General features: G+C 43.8%; 1 protein-coding gene and 2 pseudogenes across 1 annotated transcript in view; all 3 read left to right on the forward strand.

Moving 5' to 3' along the window:
* Positions 1-26,766, forward strand: part of PARM1 (prostate androgen-regulated mucin-like protein 1) — a 100,630-nt gene that overhangs the window by 53,638 nt on the left and 20,226 nt on the right. Inside the window, exon 2 of the mRNA XM_054591580.1 lies at positions 9,312-10,007. Within this exon, the coding sequence (XP_054447555.1) occupies positions 9,312-10,007 (696 nt within the window). The remainder of the gene's footprint in view (positions 1-9,311; positions 10,008-26,766) is intronic.
* LOC129085276 (40S ribosomal protein S3-like) lies at positions 12,427-13,317 on the forward strand (annotated as a pseudogene).
* On the forward strand, positions 21,421-25,677 carry LOC129087319 (histone chaperone ASF1-like; annotated as a pseudogene).

Below are 26,766 nucleotides of genomic sequence, written 5' to 3' on the forward strand. Positions count from 1 at the left end.
AATACTTGCTGAAGTTTAATCCATTCAATGCAAGGATGCTAAGTCCAGCCTATGTTTGAGCCAACTGATCGATAGTCCACATTTCAAGAGCTGATGGCTGTTCTGTATCACCCACAGAGAGAGGAAATCCCCACGGTCTCCAAAGCAGAAACAAGCAAGCAAACGTAGCAAAAGTTTGTTTAGAAACCCATCCAAAATTTCACACTAGCTGGTGGTTTTTATGGAACTTACAGTCAAAGAAAGGGAGGATGCATTTCTGCTATCATGGCCCAGTATATAAGCCAGAGAACATTTCTGTTTTCCAAAGGGTAGAAAACCCATGTTTCTACTTGGTGAATATTTATTGAGTGCCTTCTCTGTGCCAAGCATTAAAACACAAAAACACAAGACACAGTCCCTATTATTAGGGCTGCCAGCCTGACCGGAGACAAGCATGGAGAGAAATTATGACTCCGTATACTGTGCGCTACAACTAAAATTTGTATGAAGTGCTGTGGCCACACAAAGGAGACGTCCTCTGTCAAGCTGGAAAATAGTCATAGAGGAAGTAAGGCTCTAGGGTTCTCATAATTGGGGTGGTAAGAGAGGAGTCAGGGTGGCAAGAACAGCAGGTGCACAGGCAGGGAGGCAGACAGTCGGATTATTAGAATAGACAGACAGGAGCACACCATAACTCAGATCACTAAGATTATAGGGCTCGTGAATGGGTGGGATCAGGGGGTCATGAAAAGTGTTATGTGCTATGCCAGGGAGCTCAGGATTTATATGTAGGGCATTAGAGAGCCTGTTGTAGGATTAAAGGTAAGTAGTAGTAGCATTCTGTATGGTCAGACAGCTTTTTAAAAGATCACTCTAGTGGCCCACAAACAGAATTTATTAAGGGAGATTGAGAAAAACTGGTGATTGCCTTAGAAGCATGGGCCCAAACTTCAGAAAGACCCTTGCATTTCCCAGTACAACACAGCAGAGTGATTAAAAGGTTAGCCTGAGGCGAGATAGTTTCAGGTTCAAGCTCCAGCTATGCCATATGGTAGCTGCGTGACCTTGGGGAAGTTACTTAACTTTTCTGAGCCTGTTTCATCATCTGTGAAACTAAGATAATAATGGTTATTATGATTAAATGAGATGAAACAGTAAAGTGCTTAGCATAGTGCCCTGCGTAGAGCATTTACCTCATTCACATATATACGAGGTCCAGAAAAAAATCCAGCCATTGTTAATATAAAGAGAATGATTTGTATAACATTGCTATAACCTGGCAGCCAAGGCAAGTGGACTGGAATGCGTGTGTGTGAACAGTAACAAGTGGGAGCGGTAGACACTGTTGAGTGAACATGTGTACTGTGTGGTTGTCACATTCAAAATGACTGAGCAAGTAGAGCAACAGATCTGCATCGAATTTTGCATTAAGCTTGAACATTCCTCTGCAGAAACTATTTGGATGACTCAGAAGGCCGCAGCTCTGGGCAGCTGGTGATTGGCAGTTTCATCATGACAGTGCATCCACTCATGCATCATGTCTCATGCAAAAATCTTTGGCAAAACAACCAATCACCCAGATTTGGCACCCGGTGACTTCTGGCTTTTCCCAACTAAAATCACCTTTGAAAGGGAAGAGATTTCAGACCATTGATGAGACTCAGGAAAACATGACAGGGCAGCTGATAGCAATGGGGAGAACTGTGTGAGGTCCCAAGGTGCCTACTTTGAAGGGGACTGAGGCATCATTGTCCTATGTACAATGTTTCTTGTATCTTATATATTCTTCAACAAATGTCTCTATTTTTCATATTACATGGCTGGAGACCTTCTGGACAGACTTTGTCTATTTAAATTCCTACCATTGGCCGGGCAATGAAGATACATGATCAGCAAATCCCTAAGTCCCTGTTTCACATGAATCCTAGAGTCTGGGGGTGGGGGAGAGAAGGATTAAACAAAGCTTCCCATAAGCAATTACACAGTTATTGATGCATGCCAATTACAGTGCTATGGAGTTATACAACACGCTTTGAGCATATAATGGGTTGAGGGTGGGTGGAATGGATTGAGCAGGAGAAACCACAAAGGCCCTTAAAGCTGACACTAGAAGGATAAATAGGAATAACTCAGGCAGAGAGAAGAGGGAGAGTTGTTTAGGCAGAAGAAATAAAGTAAAGAGCCTGGTGTGTTTGAGGACCTGGTAGGGAGCAAGGCTGGAGAGGCCGACTGGAGTTAGATCTCAGAGAGCCTTCTAAGCCTCGGTGAGGATTTGAAGTTTTATCTACAATGCAGGGAGAAGCCCATGCCTCCTTTCTTCCTCTCAGCCCCCGCAGGGGAGCGATATGGTCCAGTGGCCTTTCAAGAAGCTCTCGGGGTGGCTGTGTAGAGAGACTGTTAGTAATTACTTAGCGCGCAGACTTCCAACAGCCATGGGGCCTCTGCCAGGCCCGCCTGGCATGATCCACTGAGACCACAGACAACACTCGGGCTGACGTGGCAGCAACAGGAGAGGCCTTGACTGTGTTTTGATAGAGTTTCACTGAATTTGCCAAAGCTTTGTCACATGTTTTCTCAAGCACTTGACAAGCCAAGGACAGGAAAGGACATGTTGGGGGTGGGAGGGTGGGGAGAGAGAGAACAGATGAGAGAGCAACACAGGTAATCAGGCTGCCCGGGACTGGCACCGGCCCATGTTGCTGCTGATGAAACCCAGGAAAAGGTAACAGTTCAGGGCACATACTGTCCACCGGCTGTCGATGTTGCAGACTCATATTCCTGACAACCAGTCAGGCCAACAACATGTGCAAAATACAGACTTGCTAGCCTAGAATGTCCTGTAACTCCTCTCAGCACTCCGAGAACTCACCTACCTCTCTCACTGATCAGCCCCCAAATCCTTCCTCCAAGGCAAGACAAGAAACTAGGGATCAAGCCAGACACAGTTCTTTCGTATTATCAAAGAAACATAGACTGTGATGTCGGTCTCCCCATAAAGAACAATCAGAATATATGAAAATGAATCATTTTCTATACAACTACAAATCTGTTTTTCTTCTGAACAACAAACAGTCCTTCAGCTATTCTCACAACATAAAAGCTTACCAAACTTTAGGAAAGATGGCCATTTGTAAACTAACAGGAAGGAATTTCAGACTTAGTTGGCCATCATACCCCTTGATCCCTCATTTGGGCTAATTCTAAGAGATTTCCTTCCTTAAATCAATCTGTTTCAGGCCTGTGGGTCTGTCCCTGCCCAGACAGGGCACGCCATATCTAGCAATGTCTCTCTGTTTTAGAACCAGGCTCATTTACCTCTAATTGAGAGATTAATGGGTTCAATTTCTTCATTTTATTTCTTCTACCATTTTTAAAAGGAAATATTAGAACTAATTCTTTTCTTCAAAGGAAAGTGACTCTATTTTGGGTGCGAAAATGTATGGGGTACTACGTTATTTTAACTTCTTCAGTGGCCCAGTCTCACGTGGGCTCCTTCTTGCTTGCCCTGTAATGATAGTTGCTACAGTATGTTCTACCGGCCTTTGTGAGCCCAGGACACAGTTTGGTGGTGACGCTGGGGGCAGGGGGCAGAGGGTGGGAATTCTAGTTCTGACTCTGCCCTTACACAATTTTTTCCAGACAACACTGCCCAAATCTTTTTTTTTTTTTTTTTTTTTTTTTTTTTTTAATGCTTAAGTTCAATCACATAACTTCTCGGTGTCTGTTCCCTCATTTATGCAATGAGGGACTGTACTCACTCATCACTTGGGCCCTCGTTAGCTCTAATTTTTTTTGGTATCCTGAAGAAATATATACATTCTTAGCTGTTAGACTTATTCAACTTGGTATTCCTGTAGAAACACAAGTCCTACATATGAGAAGGCAGAAATAATAATTTCCTCAGTGATTCTGAACATTGAAGCCCTAATCCCCAAAATGAAGGCATTTGGAGGAAGTAATCAGGGTCAGATGGGGTCATAAGGATGTGTCACTCATGGTGAGATTAGTGTCCTTATAAGAAGCACCAGAGAGATTGCACACTCTCCTTTCCCTTCCTCTTTTGTTCCCTCCCTCCCCAAGCACACACATAGAAAGGCAGACTCAAGAACACAGCTGTCGCACTGCGTGGTGGCTATAGGGGTGCGCCACCGCAGGGGAGCACCGCAGAGAGCGCTGTGCTCCCTGAAACCTGAGGGCAACCGGCTGGGGCCCGCTGAGGCGGGAGCAGGGCTCTGAAACCCGCAGAGCCTGTCTCAGGGTTGTCAAGGATGAGGGGGAATAAACACAAAACATCACAAACACTTCTCTCTTTGCCGGGAGAGCAGACAGGGCACTTCCCTCCTACTGGAGAAGGCCGAGGCACATCCCCCTAGTGGGGAAAGCCCTGTCGCCCTTTGTTCCAAGGCCTTTATTGAAAAACCTATCAGTGGGCTAGGTAACAGGAATGCATACATTATCTCATTACATCAGTATGGTAAGTTTCACAGTGAATATATGATGCTTTTAACAAGACAAGTGACAGGAGTACACTGATTTACACGGGTCCGACAGGAGACTAGAATCAACAATAGAGACTATAGATAAGGTGAAAGTAGACTTAGAGGCGCCTTAAAGATATAGGATAAAAGGTGTAAATAAAGGAAATGTCTTAACAAGGTAAGGGGTGTAAATAAAGGTCCTTCGCAGCATGAGCTGACCAGAGATCTGAGGGAGGAACAGAGTACACTCTAAAGAATTTACTTTTAGGCCTGATTACCCCAGAACCTACCAGATCTGATTTAGGATTGTTTTTCCTGCACTGCTTCAAGCCTGAGCCCGGCAGGGGGAGGGAGCCACCAAGGGTTAAGGAGACTGCTTCTCGGCTGCAATGAGGACTATGGCCATGTCCAAGCTAAGCTGAGAGTTGTGGGGGCCTTTTTGCCCCTTCTCTGTGTCCCCCAATTTCTGGTCTGCTGCCAATATCGGCCAATACCTGTCTTAGGTCGTATACCTCAGCGCGAGATAACTTACTTGTTGTTGGCCATTGACCATCCGTGGCAAAGCAGAGAGGCAGGGGCAGAGCCCAAAGCAGAGGAGCACAGGCCAAGTCTCCTCAGGAGCCTGCTTTTCCACGGCCTCCTGAGTATTTCCAGCCTTGGGGCCCTCCAGCCTGTCGGCGGGGTTACAGCTCCTGAAACCAGGCCGGGCATTTCCCAACACACAGCTAGAAAGCAATCACCTACAAGGCAGAAAGAGAGCTCTCACCAGAAACTAAATTGGACCGCACCTTGTTTGGACTTCCAGCCTCCAAACTATGAGAAGTAAATTTCTGTTGTTAAAGCCACCCAGTCTATAGTATTTTGTTCTGGCAGCTGGAGCAAGCTAGGACAGCAGGCATTCTCCAGGAGAGCCATGGTGCCTGAGCCTTGGGTATTTTCATGCTGAAAGAAGACCACACTCATGCAGTCAGAGCAATATGCATATGCTATCAAATAAGGGAAACTAGAGGTTTTCATGGTTTTAATGGTTAATTAAATATTAAGGTTTGATGTTAATTGTTCAAGTGAAGATAATCAGTACTGTTACATGATTTCAACATGGTTGTTTTGGTTAGGAGTAGGAATTGTCTAAACGAGACTGTAAAATACTTTAAATAAGTACTCAGAAGGCAGCCATGGGAAATGAATGACCACCTTCAGTTGTCTTTGGAGTAGGAAGGGTAGGAGTTATAAAAAGTACATTAGTCAGAATTAAACAAGAAAATGAGTATTCTCTGCAGCAAAATCAATTCCTGAAGCATGTCATTTTAGCACTATAATACTCTCCATGATACAACTTTTAGCTCCGCTGGAAATAAGAATGCAAGTGTCACTCTGAACATCATATACATTAAGTGGCATATTGTGTGTCCTCGTCCTTTCAGAACCAACTTAAATATCTTCTCTTCTGTGATTTTTCTAAATGGCATTTGAAAATGACACTTGTATGTGTTTACATTCCATGGTGCCCATACTGAATGTATTCCTCTCGCTTCGGGTCTTTCACTGCAACTTGCTTTGACTTCCATAAGGTATTTATCAAGCCATGTAACAAAAATATGGTGTCCTTTCTGTCCTGCTAGATAGTGAACTTTCTGTGGGGAAGGCCATGGACATTCAATAGAAGCTTGAATGAATGAATGAATGAATGAATATGAACCAGTGAATACTCCTTTGATTATGACTCATTCCTCATTTACCCTAGGCTTCCAAAGACTCTGACTCAGATCTTAAACTGAGGCCCTCTCCCTCCATCTGCGCATCTAATATATATACTATGAACAATGGTAAACATTGTCATTTTTGTTTTTCTGGCCTCAGAATTTTTAATGACCCATGGGAGCTCCTGGGATGCAGAGTCAGTAAGCTCTAAAGGTCACAAATAAAGATATATGTGACCTTATTATTTTAATAACATTTGTTCCATTGCTGTTTTGCCCATATTTCAAAAATCTCTTGCTGTATATTCATCCTGAGATTGTTGACACTGCACAGCTGCCAAAGTCCACCATAGCAAAGTGGACTATTATGTGGTCAAATTTGAAAGGACCACCCTTAAGTTTACTGGGGAATGACCCCCTTGTAGTTTATGGTCTTGACCAACTTCTTTTAAATAAAAGAAAACCAATTATTTTGATAATAATCCAAATGTTAAATTTAGTTAAATAATGAGCAAGCTATGTTTTCAGGATAGATTCTGGGCAGAACTTTCCATCAGCTACTGAATCTATTGTGTGGCAGAATGAAGAAGGAAGCAGTTTTATCCCAAGTGCCTGAATGTCCCTTACACATCTTTTCTCCCTTCCTCTGTGCTGGAATCTAGCCCATGTTTTATTCCTTATGAATATTGATCATGATTGGCTATGTCCTATATTCTATCCCCAAGGAAATCTCCTCAGGGTATGGAGGGTTAAATAGTTGAAGACCTAATAAGACAGCAGACTTAGGAATATGTCATGGTAGAACAACACAGAGTGAGGTTGACTTTTTGAGCAAGGTTCCTGACCTCCTATAATACCAGGTAGGCAGTCATCCCTGAGGCAACTCTGATGGATGTGACCATATTGAGGAGTATGCAGAAGAGACTAGAGAGACTCTGGAGTGTTTTTTTAATGAAGTTCTTAATTAATTTTTCCTACCTCTCTTCTCCTTCCTTCCTTCATTTCTTCATTCTTTCCTTCCTTCCTTCCTTCCTTTTTTCCTTCCACAAGTACTTATTGAGTACTTCCTATGGTCTAGGTACTTCCCTAGGCTTGGGGAAAACAGTAGTGAATAAGACCAGGTCCCTGCACCCTATGGAGCTTACACTCTGGTAGAAGAAAGGGATAATAAATAAGTAAATAAATACTTTTTAATTTCAGGAACAAACTGTCTTATGAAAAATAAAAGGGAGCAAAGAATATGGCAGTTCCTAAAAAAAACCACACACAAAAGAACTAAACATAGAATTACTATACAATCCACCACTTATACTTCTGTGTGTATGTCTACCCAAAACAATTGATAGCAGGGCCTCAAACAGGTATTTGTACACTCATGTCCGTAACAGCATTATTCATAATAGCCCAAAGGTGAAACAAACCCTCTAAGTCTATCAGTGAATGAATGGATAAACAAAATGTCGTCTATACAAGCAATGGAATATTATTTAACTTTAAAAAGGAAGGAAATTCTGACACATGCCATAATATGGATGAACCTTGAAGACATTACCCTAAGTGAAGTTAGTCACTAAGGATAAATACTGTATGATTTCTACTCACATGGGGTACTTAGAGCAGTCGAAGTCATAGAAAGTAGAAAAGTGGTTTTTAGGGACTGTGGAGAAGAAAGAACGGAGAGTTTTTATTTAATGGGTACAGAGTTTGTTTGGGAATGTGAAGAGGTTCTGGAGATGGATGAGTGATGGCTGAACAGTAACGTGAATATACTTATGCTACTGAACTGAGAACACTTAAAAATCATTAAAATGATAAATGTCATGTTAAGTATATTTTAACATGGGACAACATAGAGGATTACTTTGGGATTTTGTTCAAACTGCAACAAAGTGTGTTTGAAAGATTTTGATCCGTTAAAGAACATGATCTTATTTACCAATTTGAAAGATCATACTGGCTGCTAGGTGAAAAGTAGACTGAAAGGGAGGAAACCTGGAAACCAGAAGACCAATTAAGAGACTATGGCAATTGTCAAGGCGAGTGGCTGGTGGCTCAGGTGATGTTGATAATGGGGCAGGTGATGGAAAGTGGTTGGATTGTGATATATTTCAAAGTAGAGTCATCATGACTTGCCAATGGACTTGACGTGGAATGTGAAGGGTGATGCATCAGTTTTTAACTGAGCAACGCATGAGAGGGGTGCCATCAACTGCCATGGAAATGACCAGGAGAAAATCTTATTGGGGGATGGATGGTAAGGGACATGGGGAGGCGATTCAACGATGTTCTACATAAAAAAGTGAAACCATACACCCAGTATCTAGCAGAGTGCTAGCACATACAAGCCATTTATTAAATACTTGAATGAATGAATGAATGAATTAAACTGCATGGGTAAATAGAGAGAAGGAAGAAAAAATTAATTTTAAATTTTACAAAATATGAAGGACATTTTGCAAAATGATATGATCCTAAAGACCCCAGGCTAAAATTTGGAAGAACTGGGTTCCAGTTTCAGAAAATATATCCAAATCTCAGCTCCTCCTCTCAGCTTTTATTCTGGAACCTCCTACCTTTCCTTCTCTGTAGGGAAAATGTGCTCACACCTTTATTCACCCCAACCAGCAACTCCATAGCCCTTGCATCCCTGTGTGTAAACATATGTTTCACAAGCCTGGGGCAGGAAACAGCCCATCATGCAGCTCCTTGGACAGGAAACAGCTGGCCAGTAAGCTCCTCCAGCTTTCCACTCACCAACCATGCCTTCTCCAACCAGCACACTCGCCAGGTATCCCTGCAGGTGTGTGGAACAGAGCCCTCAGCAGTCCAGACAAACTCCCACAGAGTCAGACCCCCAGAGAGTCTCATTTTTTAAGGGCATGATTTTAAGCAAGCAGGAGACAAGATCAGCTCCTTCCATGGGTTGGCTGGACTTGCTTTGACTGATCCACTAATTGCTCTTACTGAGCCTCCAGGCTGGTTTCTACAGATAGCCACAAAGGAAGGGGAGAGCAATTAGTGGGAAGAAACCTATTCAAGAGTCACCTTCACAATTGAGGAGGCACCAGGCAAAATGAGTAAGACCTGTGGAAATAAATAGCCTTTCCTCTCTGATTTTCACACATTAACCACTTTTGTACTGGCTCTTCCACAGGACTGAGGGTACAGAGCCTGCCTACATCAGCCCCCTTGCCTGTTTCTTTGCCTGAAAATATCGTCTCATCAACGGCCTTCTGGACGAGCTCTCCACAAAGCCCTTCTGCCTCTCCTACCAGTGGAACGCCCAGCCACTCGTCACTCCCTGTTACAGTGCCACCAGTGCAGACATCTCTACCCCCCAAGAATGTTTCCGAAGAGCCCAGAGAACGGGAGACCACCTTGACTTGGAACGGCACCAACACAGATCCCTTATCAACAAGCGGTGGTGCCCACTTAACACCCACACCCACGGAACACAGCTCGAGCACTCCAGAGGCAAGTGCGCCAGCTACAGGGGCTCAGTCCCCTGCTGAGTCTCCTGCACTCACCTCCCCTCAGGCTCCAGCCTCATCACCTCCAACCCTCTCAACCTCTCCACCAGAGGCTTCCTCCCTCTCTGACAGCACCAGCCAGAGCCCCACTGAGCCTAGCACCACGCCCACGGGAGCCTCAACTGGCCCAGAGTTCCCAACACAGGAGCACAGCTCTAGCCACACCCCTGCTTCACATGCCACCTCGGAGCTGGTGCCCATGGAGACAACGCCCCAGACAACCGTGCCAGCCAAAGTGACCTGCATTCTGGTAGATATGGAGACCACCACCGCCTCCCCCAGGGTGATCATGCGGGAAGTGGAGCATGCACTAAGTTCAGGTGAGTCCCCGCCTAGAACACCACTAGCATTCTTGACTACATGGGGATATTAAGAAAGCGGTCCCGTTAACCAAACACAGTCGATCTACTTTGGATTTTTGAGTGTAGCATCTGAGCTGATGTATAATTCACAAGAATTTTCACAAGAGTGCAAACTTTATTTGTGGCCACATAGTAATTTCCACATGATATCTCATTAATTGTGGCCAATTGCCAACTTTTGATTTGTCTTTACATATGTCACGGGGAATGATTTGTCTCTACATATGTAAGTGAAAGGATTAATAGCATGGCTTTTGGTTAGGCTTCCTAGTTTCAGTTCTGGATCCTGACCTTGGGCAAGTTACTTCATGTCTATGTGCCCTTATTTGTCCTCACCTATAAAAGGGGAGTAAGATAGGCTCTGTGGCATATGGTTCTTGTGGAGGTTAAATGAAATGATATATAAAGTGCTTAGAACAGTTCCTGACAGGGTGTAAGTGCTCAGGAGATGTCAGTTGTTATTATAATTTTGCTCAGTGTACTATCAAAGTGTTTATGGGAACCAGCCAAAAAAGAAGGATGGAGGTATAGAGAACTTGTTTATTACTGTAGTCATTGATATAGTTCATGGGAAAGACAATAAATCGTACGGGACGTCACATTTGTTTTTATTTTCCCAGCAAACCCTAGTTGCTGAAGTAGTATTATTTTTATCTTGATTTTACAATCTTGGAAATTTTGGCAGAGAGTTAGGGTCTTTTCTGAGGTCACATGAGTCTAGTATTGGCGTGGAGACTGTAACCATTAGGGCACTGAGCAGGACAAGGATTTAGTGGGAACGTTTGGAATCTTGATCAAGAAACAGGGAGGTGGGAACAGCCAGAAGGTGAAGGGGAACATGGAGCTGCAGCCCCTTCCCTGAGTAGCCCTGTCTGGGGGTCAGAGAGGGGACGTCGGGGGAACAGAGCCACAGCATGTCTGCCTGGGGTCAAGGGAATGGCTGTGAGGAGAAATTAAATATCTTTTAACAAACACTAAACAATCACTCTGGATAGAAATTCAGTTAGACCATGGAGGGGAGAGAGATGAAACTAAGATTAACAAGACCTGATTCCTCATGGAAGAGCTCACAGTTTACTAGGGATAAAGCCCCAAAGCATTGCAAATTCTTACTTCAAAGATCCAGTTTATGAATGAAAGTTCCAAGAAAGGAAGGTGAACTCAAACAGGATAAAGGAATATATTACAAAGGTTTGACTGGGGTACAGCAGATCATAATGGCAGAGCTGTTATGAGTCAGGCCTGGGAGGAGAGGGGAGTGGCCAGAACCCAGAGCAGAGGGTCCTGTAGAATGGACCACCCTGAGAGGGGCAGTGCCTCTTGGTTGGAAGACACAACACATGCAAGGTTAACCTCCTGAGAGTGAAGGGAACCAGCACTCTGCCCGCACTCTACCCCTTCCCAGTGATATGCAGCCAGAAGGTGATGCAGTCACATTATTGTGGTCCATACAGGTCAGACTCCTAGAAGCCTGGTCAGAGAACATCATGGAAAAGAGCAGGGAATGGGTCTGGAGAGGCAAAGGGAAGAAATGTGGCACACCAGATTCACACGTGGACTCCTCTGTGCAGCTCCCACCGTGTCCCACCCTGTTTATTCCTCTATCCAGCACTTACCGCACGGCACTTCGATGTGTACCCTCTGCCTCTGCCTCTGTCCCTGCCCCAACCCCCACACCCCCACCTCTGCCTGATACTTTCCATGCTCCCAGCAGGCAGGTAACATTTCTAGCCTAGTCTAGGGACCTGCAGCAGAGTGCCTGTTCACTTGGCTCAGTGTCCAAAGGACTGTCCCTAACAAAGGCACTATCAAATTTCAAGCTTGTACACAGTGGCCCATCTCTTCTCTTTCCTGGTTCAGGCCCTCACCACCACCTGCACACACTGTAGCTTCCATTTTCTAACTGATCTCCCTTTTGCCGCTCTCTGCCCACTCCACAATGCTTCAGACAGGGTAGACCCACAAATTCTGAGCTTGGCGTACAAGAACCTCCATAATCTAATTGGTTTTAGTACTTTTCACAAGTGCTGTAGTTTCGTGGTCTAAAGTATCCAAAACATTTCTGTTCCACTATTCTGGCTTGTGTTTTAGACCACGTGTCTTGATTTCCTCAACTCTAAGCCAACAGGGTCAAGGGGCACAAAATTAGCATCAGAGATGCATCATGACCTGCATCATGACCCTTTATAGTTCTAAGGGATAGTGTAGCCAGCAGGAACTCCAGAGTAAATGAACGAAAGAATGATCAAGTGACTGGAGAAAAGATAAGCGTGGCAGGTTAGAGGGAGATTGCTGAGCACGGGCCAGACTCCATTTCATAGGACAAACAGGATTTATCCCTTATGATCTATTAAATCAAAAAATATTTACTATAAAGATGACTGTGCAAATTCCCAAGAAGAGGAAGTTTGTTGCTGATGGCATCTTTAAAGCTGAATTGAACACATTTCTCACTCAAGAACTGGCTGAGGATGGCTACTCTAGAGCTGAGGTCCGAGATCTACCAACCAGGACAGAAATTATTATTTTGGCCACCAGGACACAGAATGGTCTTGCTGAGAAGGGCTGATGGATACAGGAATTGACTGCTGTGGTTCAGAAGGGGTTTGGCTCCCCTGCAGGCATTGTAGAGCTTTGTGCTGAACGGTGGCCGCAAGAGTTCTGTGTGCCATTGCCCCGGCACAGCCTCTGCGCTACAAACTCCTAGGAGGGCTTGCTGTGCGGAGGGCCTGCTATGGCGTGCTGCGGGGCACCATGGGGAGCGGGGCCAAAGGCTGTGAGGTCATGGTGTCTGGGAAACTTCAAGGACAGAGGGCTCAACCCTTGAAGTTTGTTGACGGTCTGATGATCCACAGTGAGGACCCTGTGAACTACCATGTTGACACTGCCATGCACCGTGTGCTGCTCAGGCAGGGGGTGCTGGGCATCAGAGTGAATATCATGCTTCCTGGGGACTCAAGAAGCCCCTGCCTGACCCCGTGAACATTGTGGAACCCAAAGATGGGACACCGCCCACCGCCCCCGTCTTGGAACACAAGGGTGGGAAGCCAGAGCCGCCTGCCATGCCCCAGCCAGTACCCACAGCAGAACAGGGTCTCGTTGGCAGCTGGATCTGGAATCTGAATGTTGCTCTATGAAGACCTTTACTAAAACTTTTTAAAAGAAAAAAATATTTAGTATGCATCTTCCAGGCTTCTGTGCTTGACGCAAAGAAGTAGAAGAAGTGTAAGACCTGTCTTATGAGATTTCATAGTTTAAGTAGGAAAAAAGGGCCTGAGTCACTTAATATGAATGAAATGAGCTGAGGTGGATGGACAGATCTTTGCACAGATGTGATACAGTCTGTTCATTTCGAAGGTGAAGAAATTATGTCCCAGAAGTTTGGAGTGCCTCACCCAAGGTCACGTCGCTCAGTGGCAGAGCTAGGCCCAGAGCCCAGACCCTTAAAACCACAATCAAGTCTTCTTTCAGCACCCAGCACTGCCGCTCTGCTTCTCGCTCAGCCCTGCACACCATGCAGCACCCTTGACTGTGCTCACAGGTTACTTTTTGGGGATGTTTTTGTTTAGAGATTTTGTGCAGCCTTAACAGTGACAGTAATAATATCACACGGTGGTTTAACATCTCGTCTTACTCTGTGTGGGTTCACATAGCCTGTTTCTATTAATCCAAGAACTCATCAATTCAGTCACCAAATGAGTAATTCTAAAACAAGGTTAATGGAGTTAAATTTGACTAGAGGAAATAGGGAAGACTCCATGACGGTGCTGAGGTGTAAGAGATTAAGGAAATGTGGGCTTAAGGAGGCAGTTGGGACCCCTGTGTGCAAAGGTGGGGAACCAGTGGCATGGTAGTTAGTGCTGCACTCGCCTGGCTTCAGAATGCGCTCAGCAGTTGTAAGCACCAAAACTACTCTTGTCAAGGTATCCAATGCCCTTCACTTTGCCAAGTCTGAGGTTAATTCTTAAGCCTGACTTGACCTGACCTATCAGCAGCATTTGACACATCTGGTCCCTGCCCTTATCTTTAAAACACTGTCTCCGCCTGACCTCCAGGACACATTGTCTCTCGGTTCCTCACCCACCTGGCTGACCGCTCCTCGTTAGCCTCTGTCGCCGTGTTTCGCCCCTCGCCTTAATGCGCTGGAGCACCCCAGGGCCAGTGCTGCTCTCCTCTCTCCCTGACCTCTTGCGCTCTCTCTCCTCTCCACACTCATTCCTGAGATGATCTCATCTTGTCTCATGACTTAAAATGCCATGCATATGCTGATAACCCTGACATGTAAAAATTCTATCCCTGTTTTGTTTCACTGAACTAAGACATGTATACCCCTCTGACAACTAAGTTATATTCCCCACGTGGGTGGCTCCTGGGTAGCGCACACTCAGTGCGTCTAAGATGAATTACTGGCTTCCTCAACCCTCAGCCGGCTCCTCCCTCAGCCCTTCCTCGTCTTGAGTCCTCTGGCCAAAAACCTTGGGCTAATCCTAGATTCCCTTTTCACATATTCCACATCCAGTCCACCAGAACCCGGTCTCCTCTCACGCTTCTGTCATCTCTCACACGTGTGACTTTAATATTTCAGCAGCTGATCTCACTACTCACCCCACTCTTGCCAGAGAGATCCTTTTCACACTCAGGACAGACCTGTCACACTCCTCAGCTCTAGTGCTCCAGTTGCCTCCCCGAGTCAGAGCACAGCCACCGTCTGTCACGGCTGCAGTGCTCAGTGCCATCTGAACCTACACAGCATCCCTGCTCTCGCCTCCTTTCGCTGTCACCTGCAAACGCACTGACAGTGTTACTGTTTCCTAACAGACCAAGGACACTCCTGCCTCGGGGGCTTTGTACTGACCGATTCCTGTGTCTAAAACACTCTCCCCCCAGGTCTTCAAGGGCTCACTTCCTGTCCGAGGTAACAGCTAGCCAGAGCCTCGACTCATGGAAAGGGAGCCTTTCCTCCCACATCTGTCGGAAACGGCGACCCCATCGCTGCTGATCCCTTTGCCTTGCGTTATTTCCCTTTAGATCACTTACCACTTCCTGACATTATCTTATTTATTTGGTGAGCAGGTGTCTCTTTTCTGCTACTAAACTGTCAGCTCGGTGTGAGCGAGAACCTCGCACAAAGGGGAAGATGAACGTTCCATCCGACCCCTAGAACACAGCCTCAGTAACAATTGTTGAATAAAGAGATGATAGTCAACCAACCGATTCCAGGGAAGCTATTTAATCTCTCTGAGTCTCGGCCTTCCCACCAGTAAGATGGGAAAAGGACAGAATCCACATGACAGGGTTACTGTCAGATTTAGTTGAGATAATAAATTTGCAGCCTAGTAGCTCGGTTGACCCCTATGGTGGTTATTTTACTATGATGTACTGTCATCATTATTATTACCATTTTGCTATTGTTCTTTTTATTGTTGCTGTTATAGTTATCATAATGAAGAATGCCCACCATCTTCAGCAAACTTTTATTGAGCTTTTACAATGGGTCAGGCACCTGGCTAAGTACTGGGGATTCGGCCATGAATAAAACAGTCACTTCCTCATGGAGTTTACAATTTAGCATGTACCCAGCATGGCAAGCAACCTAGTCTGGTGGATCCCAGGCTGCCTGGAGGGGAACACTGCAGAAAAAGCAGGAAGGAAGATTTCAGGACAAGTGTTAGAGGACCCCTGAAGAGTGGGATGAGAGGACTTATTTCACTTACTGAGCCATTGATAGTCACCAAAGACTTTTGATCAGAGGAAGGGGACACTAAGAGTTATATTTTAAGAGAATTCACCTGGCAGAAATACATATTTTGCCATGTGTTATGTGCATTTTTTTGCCCAAAGTTTTGAGGGAAAAATAAGGGTGTGAACTATACATGGATAGAGCTGATTCCATAGCTATATAGATGTTTTTAATTCTTTTATTTACATTCATGTGTTAAAAGCATAACTCTAGAAAACAATAACAATATCCATATGCAAAATAATACCCTGGAATACAATAATAGGGTTTGCTTCTACATATAAATAAATAGAATTAAAAAATTAAAATGAAAGATTTTTTTTTGCTGAATGTTTGGGCAAAAAATGTGGGTGTGTATTATACATGGCAAAATATGGTATGTGCAGTAAGCTTCAGGAAGTTCAGGCCTGGAAACAGGTAGACCAATTTATGCTTGGTTTCTGGCTTTCCACTGTCACTGATAGACCCTGTCACCTAACTACTCTGACTTTAAGAGCTCTTAGCTGCAAACTAGGTGCCAGAGAGGCAGTCTCTCAGGGCCTTTTGGTTTATTATCCCATGCAAATTGTTTATTACAATTGTCCTGTGCAAAAGAAATGAGATTCATATTCACATGAGGTTTACTGAGTATATTCATGTTCCAAGGATGGAGCTGGTGGCTGAGGGGGGCTTGCGGCTATCTGCTCCACAAGCGACAAAATGGGCTCAGAGAGAGTAAGTGATTTACTCAAACTCTCACCTGAGTGACTGGGCCAGAATTCATATTCAGTTCTTCTGACTGTCCTTGACTCAGGTGCTCCTTCCACTACACCCATCCTACCTGAATTTGTAGAAATGAAAATTTGGGGGAGGGCCAATGGCCTCCAGGACTTCCGCAAAAATGAGTGGCACAGGATGTTGTCACATGCCCTGTGCTCCCCGCTGGGTCTCGGGGATGGGGCTGCCCTGTGAGAGAAGTGGGCAGTAGTATCTGCCCAGAAACATGAGTTTTGATTTTTGTATTTCAGTTTCTGTTTTCGTTTTAAAGGAAGAGAGAAAGCTGTGATGTGTTAAATTTGGGTCATCTTACATTATTAAATCAGAGCTCTTCCAGGGTGGCAACTCTAACTACGGAGTGTTTCTGGACTCCCTGAACTAAACTAAATTGTGCTGTGCACAATTAGGTGCTCAGCGAGGGCTTCAGGGATTGACTGAGGTTGCATACCAAGTTATACTCAAAGCGCCATCAGTTCTTGCACTTGCAAACTTTAAAATTATATTCATTCCACTTGTTGCAAAATGGATATTCTCTTTAGTCTGTAAAATTTAACTGTCCTCTGGTCTTAATGCTATTCTGTGCTTTCCGTTACAAAAAGGATACATAATTGTGAAAATTTGTAAAGACCTTTGAACTTTAAATCGCTAACCTGAACCCCAGTATTTATTCAGTATGAACTGTTCTAATAAACACCCTTAAATAAAAGGCAACTAAGCAGGCACAGACATCTAGACATCTCCGCGTCCTTCCCTGCAAGGGACTTTCAGCTCCACGGGGCATCTCCTTATTCCAGGCTAACTCTTAAAGCGAATATATATTTGAAAAAAGTTTTAACTCCTAGAAATGGTGAAAATAACTTTAAAAGTTGGCATATTTATTTGACGAATAGGTGTCTCTTTTCTGCTCCTTGTTTAGGGGTAAACATTAAAAGTAAAAAACATTAGGAGTAATAAATGTGTATTATAGTAAGTTAATGGCCATGATATTTAGATGACATTATAAATATGTTAAAGGTGAAAATGATTATTTAATTTTTAAAAAAATCACAGGTGAGAAGATCATGCAAGAGAATGTTAGTAAACATGTACTGATCAGAGTTTTTTGGAATGTCCAGAATATATCAAGAAGCAATAATCCTTTAAAGTATTATATCTATGTTAGGCTCAGCTTTACAAGTACTTTGTCATTTTACATGCCCAAGTCCGGCCTCTTGTCGTAAAGGGCACCACTATCTTTTCAGCTCTCTGTCCTTCACTCCCTGTGCCCCCGCCATCACTGATCACTGTTGATTTTGATTCTTAGTAGCCCTCAATTCATTTGCTTCTTGTTACTTTTACCCCAATGCCGAAGCTCCGTGATCCCATAGTTCCACCAGGATAGTTCCCTAACTGCCCCTTCATTTCCTCACCTGCGCCCGTCTCACACCTCAGAGCCAGAATGACAATTAAAGACGAACCTGACTGGGTCACACATAGTCTGACTACCACCATCATCCCTGCCCCTCTGGGGCATCCCACTGCTTTCAGGATTAAATCCTCCAGCCCGCAGGCTGGAGCTTCTGCCGGCTACCCCTGCCTCCTCTCACCCCCGGCACCCCCTGCGCCCCACCCCCACCCGCCTCTCCTTTCCCACCATGATGGCTCCAGCTTCGGTCTCCATGGACTTAAGGACTGACAAGTTATAAATTGTTATAAGCTCTCAATCACATATTTTTTTCTTTAGTACTCAGTTCTTTAAACTTATACTAAAACTCAAAGCTTGCTAATGCCAGCTCCCATAGGAAGTTCCAACTGTCAGATTTTATTTTAGTTAAAAATTATTCCAAATTCTTTTCTCCACTATTTTTATTTCTCCTTTGATTTACTTTTACTACATAAATCTTAACCTGGTTTTGAAACAGTTACAAAAAATAACCTTTTGAAAACATGTGTCAAGGTAATAAAATCAGCTAGTTACCATTTATGTTGTCTACTAGATTGCAACTCCCTACAACATATTTACAACATAAATACAATGTCATTTAATTGTTTCAGTGTCACCTTCATTTGAAGAGTTCCTGTCTCTGTGGAACAATTTCTTTTTGCTGCCTCAAATACTTTCATCAGTCACACATGGCTAAATGATTCTGGAGTGCTTCACTGAGAGAGCGCGAGTAAGCTAGCTTACAAGCACAGCTGATATCATTAATGAATCTATGCCTTGTTGGCTCATTGAGAAAACCAATTGGATTATGTCTGATTCCATATCCAGACTGAATCCTTACTGTGATCTTCTGACTAAACGGCATGTCTTTTTAGTTCCGAATAATAATAACAGGAAAGTGAGAATGGGTCAGCACCAAACCATCACCTTTATCAGAAAAGAATCTAAAAAATCTTGCCCTGGTCAGGAGCACTATAGTCAGAGAACACATAATGGCTACTACACTGATACTTTCCTCAGCATGCCTTGTTTCTCAGGTCCCAGAAAAGAAAAATATTGGCCAATAAGAGACAAAATTTTATTTAACAGTACCTTGCTTTTATCATTAGATTCGCCTTCAGGGGTGGACCATGGGCTCAAAAATGAAGGTGAATTTAAGTTAAAATTATATGATCTCAGTAAGTCCATGGAAGTGGGCCATCAAAAACAATTTGCCATGTTTCTGTTTGGAGAAATTACGGGTTCATTTCAAAGCCAGGCTCTAGGAAAGCAAGAATGTTACTAATAGTACAAAACGGGCATCAGACTCCCTGGTTCAGATCACACTGATGCCATTTGCTGGATGGGAGTCTTGGGCCATTTTATTCATCACTGGGTGTCACATTTTCCTCATCTATAAAATGAGGGTAATAATAGTTCTGTGCTTGCCTTATAAGATTCTTATTAGGATTAAATGAGACAAGTATATAAAGTGTCTCGTGTAGTTAGCACTAAATAAATCTTAGCTGTTATTATTATTACCATTGGGTCTCTAATTCTCAGTGTGGATACCAACAACAGTTGACTCTTCTAGACTTTGATTTTCTTAACTTAAAAAAAATATATATAATGGTTGTAAAAACACTTTAAAACTCCCAAAAGGGTTATTACGGTAAGTATTAGGTAATAAAGATCCATTTAAGCACCCACCAAGAATACAATACAGAAAAGGATAATCCAAACAGTGTGAAAGAGAAAAGTAACTAAGTTCACATTTGCGATAGTAATGCTTTCACAAAACTTGGGAAATCCAAAGCAAGGGTTAAAGAGTACAAACAACTAGAGATTTCCAGCTGGGAGAAAGAAATCTTGAGGGAGGGAGGGAGAGAGGGTACAAAGGCTGAGCTACAGGACCTGGCTTGGGCCCCACTTACCCCTAAGAATGCCAGGGAGAGCTAGAGGTTGCCCTCTTCCCTTAACTGGCATCAAAGTTCAGAAATTATTTTCTTTACAGAATTTTTAACTCTAAAACCATGGAGCCCTGAGTCTGGAAAAAAATTAAAACTTAGTAAAATGTAATATCCAAAACCAGCTTCCTGCCTGGCCTTAGTGATTAATGACACGCAGGCAAAGCTAAATGCGCTAATGGCTCCGTTAAGATCCCTAAGTCCTCGGGCTGCAGTAATTATACTGATGGCACTGCCCTTGGCCAAGGTGTTAGGGCAGGTGAACTGAAGCTGTGGCCCTGCTCCACACGTGTGTTCCATAATTAAAATGATAAATTGCACACCAGGAAGCCAAGAGCATTAAGACTCTGTCTCAGGCTCTGAGAAGTACCTCCCTTCCTTCTCGCCTATGTCCTCCGAACCAAGGAAATACCAGTGTGGAAGGCCTACCTTATTTGCTAAGGCTGGTGAATCCCAAAGAGATCTGAGCCTCCACCTGCAGACTGGATGAGTCTCACAAAGGGCACATGCCAACTTTTCCCCGCAGCTTCGTTCGATCCATGGTCATGCCTCATCGTCCCCATTGCAGTACGAAGGAGGTAGAGGAGGACATAACAGCCAAAACCAAAACCTGTTTCAGTGTTCATGAAGATGAATGGCAGCTCCTAGGCAACACAGCGGCTTGTTTCCTGCGACACATTATTTGCCTCAACACATTAGTCACAAAGAGGTGACTTCAGAGTTGAGATCCTCGGTCTGGCCCTTAGTGTGGAAAGCCAGAGGGTACAACAGGCTGGCTTCTTGGCCTACACACAGCTCCCCTGCCCACTGCCACACAGCTGGTTGTTCCGAACTGAAAGTGCCCCCGGGGCATTTTTATTTACAACTGCAATATGAATTGCATTAAGGATACTCAGATAGCAGAGAGATGCAGGGATCTCTTTCCCTCTTTCTGACTTGACTCCTGAATAGAAATATCTGTTCTCCAGCCAAGGAGTTTACATGATCTAACTTGACACAGCCAACCCACTCGTGCCACAGATACGATTTTTCAGAAGAGCAGGGGAGTTCTCGGCGTCCGGGACAAACAATAGCGGAGATTCTCTGTTCTTTTTGTCAGTTATGCTCCAGAAATCTCTCCAGCCCTGCCCTCCTCCCCATCCCCAGGAGATCCGGAATGGGGCTGGTTACAGAGTTGGCCTTCCCACCCATGTCAGGGTGTGTTTCTCTTAGTCCAAAAGAAGTTAGAATTCACCGCAGGCTGACATATTCATGATAGAAAGGAATTTTTAAATAGTTATGATAGGCTTATAATGCCAGGCACTGCACATCTGGCCTACAGGAGAAGTATGAAAAGAGAGGAAACTGACACAGAGCATTGAGGGACAGACTCTTAACATCATGGGCGTAGAAGCAAAGTCTTTGTCCATGTCTGCACTGCTACTCCTGGGAAAGGCTGAGTCAGGACAGCTCTCCCTCCTGTGCCACATTTTCTCCAGTTTTGGCCTCCACCAAGAAGCAGTACGCATGCCGCTGCCGCATTTCCTGGACGAGTGGCAGGGATTGACTGGTCCCAACCCCTCCCCTCCACTCTTCCTGGCCTCTTCCAGCTCTGGGGCAGCTGCTTTAGCCCCAGCCCAGCTTCTCCTGCCCCACCCCTGGCCCTCGGTGAAGATGGCTCTCCCGGGGGCAGCATTCTCCGAAGCACGGCGTAAGTCCCTACATGAGTAGTATGCAAAATGATGAGCCTTGCTTATTCTAATAAAAACTGGTTTTGTTTTCATGTGAATTTTAGAAAAGGATAAAACAACATGTCAAATTTATGATTCCGTAGCTATTATTGCTTAGGGTGAGGCTATATGTTGTAAGTATCAAAAGAAAAACAATGACTTGATTTAAAGACAGGCACTAAGAAAATAATAGTATAAGTGGTGTGGACATGCAGAAAACAAGAGAGTGGTATGGAGATGACTGAATTTTGGAAACATCGCCCTAGAGTTGAGGCTGGCATCTTGTCTTCATTTACTGCCTCAGCTACCAGCGCTTTGCGGCTTTTACTTGGGATGAAACCAAGGGGTTCAGAAATTAAAAGGGGGCAAAGCAGGTATCAAAAGATCTGTGTTTAGTTACACAACTAACTCTGTTACTAATGAACTCTGATCTCAACCCAATCTCTTAATTTCTGTAGACTTCCATTTTACCATCTAGGTTAGAATCAATGAAATTTCTTAGAATTTTCTTTCAACGATAAAATTACATTAGTCCATTGATCATGATCTTGCTGAAAGCAAAAATTGAGCTTGAGATCCTCACTCATTTCTAATACCCAGGTTGGCTCAAATCTCCTCTGGATTCAAGGTTCTTTCCTGGCTTCAGAGTTTTGTGGGGAAGAGGTGCTCAGAACTTAAGTGGGACCTTTGTATTGCAGTCTTGATGGACAAAGCATTTCAAATACCCTACTGTGTAAAAGCACTCCACAAGGAAGCAGCGTTTCATCAAGTTCAGTGCCCAGTAAACATCAGCTCTGTAAATGACTGAATGAATCCTCATTGACAAGTAGAGATAGGGACCCAAATGAGGCCATGGAGTCCAGGAGGTATAAAGTGACTTGCCCAAGGCTCTTCCATTAATGTGTTCACTAAGCCAGTCCCCATGCCAGTCCTTCTCATCACAGAAAGTGGACAAGCATAGGCTGGGGGATCCAGCCTCCGTGGCTGAGTCCTGTCTCTGCCTGCTAACTGGGTGAGCAGATGTTTTAAAAACTGCTTTATTTGCTAACCTCCAGAATGGAGATACCCAACCAGCTCTGCCTACCTGTAGTCATGATGGCTTCTATGACTTTTATGACCAGGATTGCTTTTCCTAATGTTTCCATTACTGTTCTTGGCACAATACTACAGATGTCCCCTGGGAACTGTCGTTAAGCCAAGACTGAGCCTGGAACAGTCTTTGAGGAGAGTCTGTTAATGGCATTCAGACGGAGGTGCGACCTGTGTTTCAGAAGGAATTCTCCTTCCCTACAGGCTCCCTTGGGTCTGGGCAGCACCTTCAGGAGAACTGAACAAGAGGAACGCTCCCTGACATAGACCTGGGGCCACTGTGTGGTCATGGGCTTGTCCAACTGCTGAGGGAAAACAGATGAGACGTCCCCTTTGCTATTCTTAGAAAGCCAGTCCAGTTCACACATTACAGGTGTCAAAAAAGAGCTGGGACCAGGCGACCTAAATAGGTAGTTATAATAAATTCCAGGTGGGAAAGAAGCTTCATTTGTGTTGGCAAAGACTGTAATTGTAAGTGAAGTGAAGACACTTTAAAACCGTGATAACCAGGGACTGTGCTGGCTTGTGTGCCCCGGTTGCATTAATTACAAACCCGAGCTACCCGTGTCCTTAAAGTACAGCTGATGTTCCCCCACAAGAGAGAAAAGCAGGGAGAGGAAACAAGCACTTGCTGGGGCAAGTACAGAGATTTCTGTTTCTGTGTCTGTTTTTACCTATATGTTACCTATGTAAGTAAAATGCTCATAAAGTGAAGCCAGTCCCTCAACTAGGCCCCCTGATTACAGGAAGTGGAAAAGCATAGATATAGGGGATCCTGCCCCAAAATTTGAATCCCAGGTCTGCTCATTGACCAAGTCCACCCACTAACTTGCTCTTAGGTTAGAATATAAACATGAGGTAAAAGACTCTGGTTGTAATAATATTTGACTCATTTTGATAAAGTTTACATCTGCCACCTTGTGTGAAGAAATGACTAAGCAATACTTCAATGACTTAGAGATTTGGGGGGATGGGCAGTGGGGAGAAAACTAATTTCCTGAGACAAACTTAGGTTGTCTTAGAAACATTCCTGTAGCATATTTGTTACATCCACTTTACAAATGAGGAAACTGAGGCACAGAAGCACTAAAGGCCCAGAACCACATGGTTGGTAATTAGAAGAACTGGGGCATAGGGCAGGCTCCCCGGTCCATGCTGTTACCCGCGTGGCTCTCCCATCACCCTGGGCCCTCGTGATAGCTGCGACTGCGTGTGGGTGAAATCTGCCATTCTGGTACATTCTCTGCCTGCTTTCTGTTGGCCATCGAGGAATTAGGCCTAACTCGGGGCTGGGTGATGGTTTAGGTCTTCTTGCAGTTATTGGTGAGGGCGGGTTGAAGCTCAATAATTTAGATTAATTGGGAGGAGAACTTTTTAGAAGCAGATAACTGTCACACGATAGTGACCTAAGAATTACATGAATTGAAATAGCCAAAGTTCATAGGAAAGTCCCTGGCACATAGTAACAAGAAAGTGTCCATGGCTGTCGTTGTTGTTGTTGTTGATGTTGTGTGTTACCACCACCATTGTTGTTTGGAGGAGGGAGTCGCAATGTGAGACTATTGTGGTGAAGATGGAGGAGGCTTCTCCTGGCCTAATAAAGAGATTTGAGCACAACAGAGCTCTAACCTTCAAACCCCTTTTCTCACCGGTCGCCCCTTCCCTCCTCCAGCACTTGCACAGACCTGTGCTTTTTAAAGAGAAAAAACCTCCCTTGAGCAAACTGTTCCTTTCCTCTGGGTGATCTGGACTAAAGGAGCCACCACACTGTCTAAAATGGCCTCTTGCTTCTATTCTCCATTATTCTCTGGACCAGGAAGGGGAAAGAAAAGAACAAGAATATGGAAAAACAGTCCAGAGGGTTGTCAAAGGTCCTTCTCAGCACAGATCAGATGCACAGAGACCCAGGAACTTGGTCAGAGTATTGTACTTACACGTGCATTCTAAATAAGCTGACTGTGGACTTTCCAAGGACAGTGTGGTTCCGGAGCCATCTACAGACAGGAGCAAGACACTTGCTTTTTGTCACCCCTGCAAACTCCCTACCATCAGTCCCCTGCCCACGCCTGTCTCAGAGCAGTAGCAACATTTTAAGAGAGTAAGGCCACTGCAAAACCTCAGGCCTGCGCTCGGGCAGGGCCTGCGCTCTCCCCAGCAGCCCTGCGCTGGGCTTTATCGTACCACAGCAAGTACCGATTCCCATTGTTTGCATTTTTTTCACAATATGGCAAAGGATCAAGATAGTGGTGCTATAAAACCCTTCTCCTTTCTACAACCCATTCCAGTTCGAGGTCACCTTCGAGTGCATTGAGGACCTGTCTGAAGACTTGGGATGAAAAATTACCTGTGTGTGCTCTGCAGAATGTGAAGAATACTATTGTTTTAGACTCATTTAGCGACCCCTTTGCCCGCAGGAAGGCATATGTTTGTATTTCAGGCCGAGGTACCTAATCCAAGGCTCATTCCAGTTGCAGATGCAGTAGATGTAACAGTTGCGCTTATCATGTGCACCTATTGAGACCAAGGATTTATTTGAGTTGACTATTGTGTAAGTAATGAATATGCTGAGACAGAATTAAGGGGAGATCCACAAGTAAAACCAGACTTTTCTAAGCTTCAAAGAAACATTTTGGCATCTGATCCCAGAGTCACAAGATTCCACATTAATTAGGAAGATAACACAGAAAAAACTGGAAGATGCAGAGAGCAGTAATCCAAATCTAAAATCACATCTTTCTACAAATGCATTACCTTCAGCATCAAAGGGATGGCCCACGTCAGAAAACTCACTAAATGTCATGTTTGAATCCCACACGGACTGCATGTGACCATCTGCCTTCCCTTCAGTACAAATTAAGCTGTAAAAATACACAGAACTATTTCCCTGAAATTCCATAAGTAACGGTCACAGACACAATGTGAAGAATTTGTTTAAAAAAATGTCCTGTAAAAAGTTTATAAGAAAGCCAGTATTTGAGTAAATTGTGGAGTATAAATACAACTATTTTTAAGCAATTTTTTCTCTATATTAGTTCATTGGCTCTGAAACTCATCTGAATAACCATATATATTATTTTCTTCTCCTCTATATGTAATTAAAGCCCTTGTAAAGAAATGTGAATCATTAGACCAATTTACAAGGATTTCTTAGCCTCCTGGAAAGTAATCTTTGGACCATTAATTTACTGATCTTCAGAAAAACAAAGTTTACTTCATAAAATATTTCTTCCTGTAATGACATATAGTTTGGTTTAATTTAAGGAGTGAATTTCCATTATTTTTTGGTATATCCTTAAAGAAGGTATCTCAAGTCCACTATATGCTACCAAAAATTTTAGGATCTGATTTTTCAGGCCATCTCGAAACCTCCTGTGGCTACTGCGACAGTTCATACAATGTTTGATAGCATTCAGTTTGGTTTCTAAGATAATAACAAATGTAGCTAATCATTTATAAAGTATTCAGAACACTCCCTGACTCACACTTCATTATGACCCAGTGAATTCAGCATGTCAAGAGCAGATACCAATTCCCTGAGTTTAAGAACAGGAGAATATAATGACAGCTCTCTTCATTAGATCCGTAAAAATACTATAAACTTAACTCAAAATTATTTACGTAAGTCATCTGTTGGAAGCATTTACATAAAAACAGTGGATTTGGGAAGGTGTATTTAGCTTTACCATAACAGATAAGTTACTATTTTGGAAATATACATATATATTTCTCACCCATATCCTCTGACCTCATGCAGAATAAGATTAGACATATTTGTAGTAGGCACATTCTGAATAGCTTTCCCAGGTAAGCTTTTTAAAAGCAATTTTGGAAAGGAATTCATTAACTAAATGGGCCGAAAAGTTCTTTTTCTTTGAGGAGAGCTAGGTTCTTCCTCAAAAAGTTTCTTATGCTCCATTAAATTAAGTGTAGGATATTCTCATTACTCTCGCTGCTAAGCAGGACATCAGCCGTAGGCTGCAGAGTTATGCAGTGCTTTCATAGCTATGACTTCTATACTACACTTTTTAGAGGTTTTATTTTGAGGAAGGAAAAA

The sequence above is a fragment of the Pteronotus mesoamericanus genome, unplaced genomic scaffold (assembly GCF_021234165.1).
Source record: "Pteronotus mesoamericanus isolate MK-2021 breed Mesoamerican mustached bat unplaced genomic scaffold, CSHL_Meso_final contig_130, whole genome shotgun sequence".
Classification (NCBI taxonomy): Eukaryota; Metazoa; Chordata; class Mammalia; order Chiroptera; family Mormoopidae; genus Pteronotus; species Pteronotus mesoamericanus.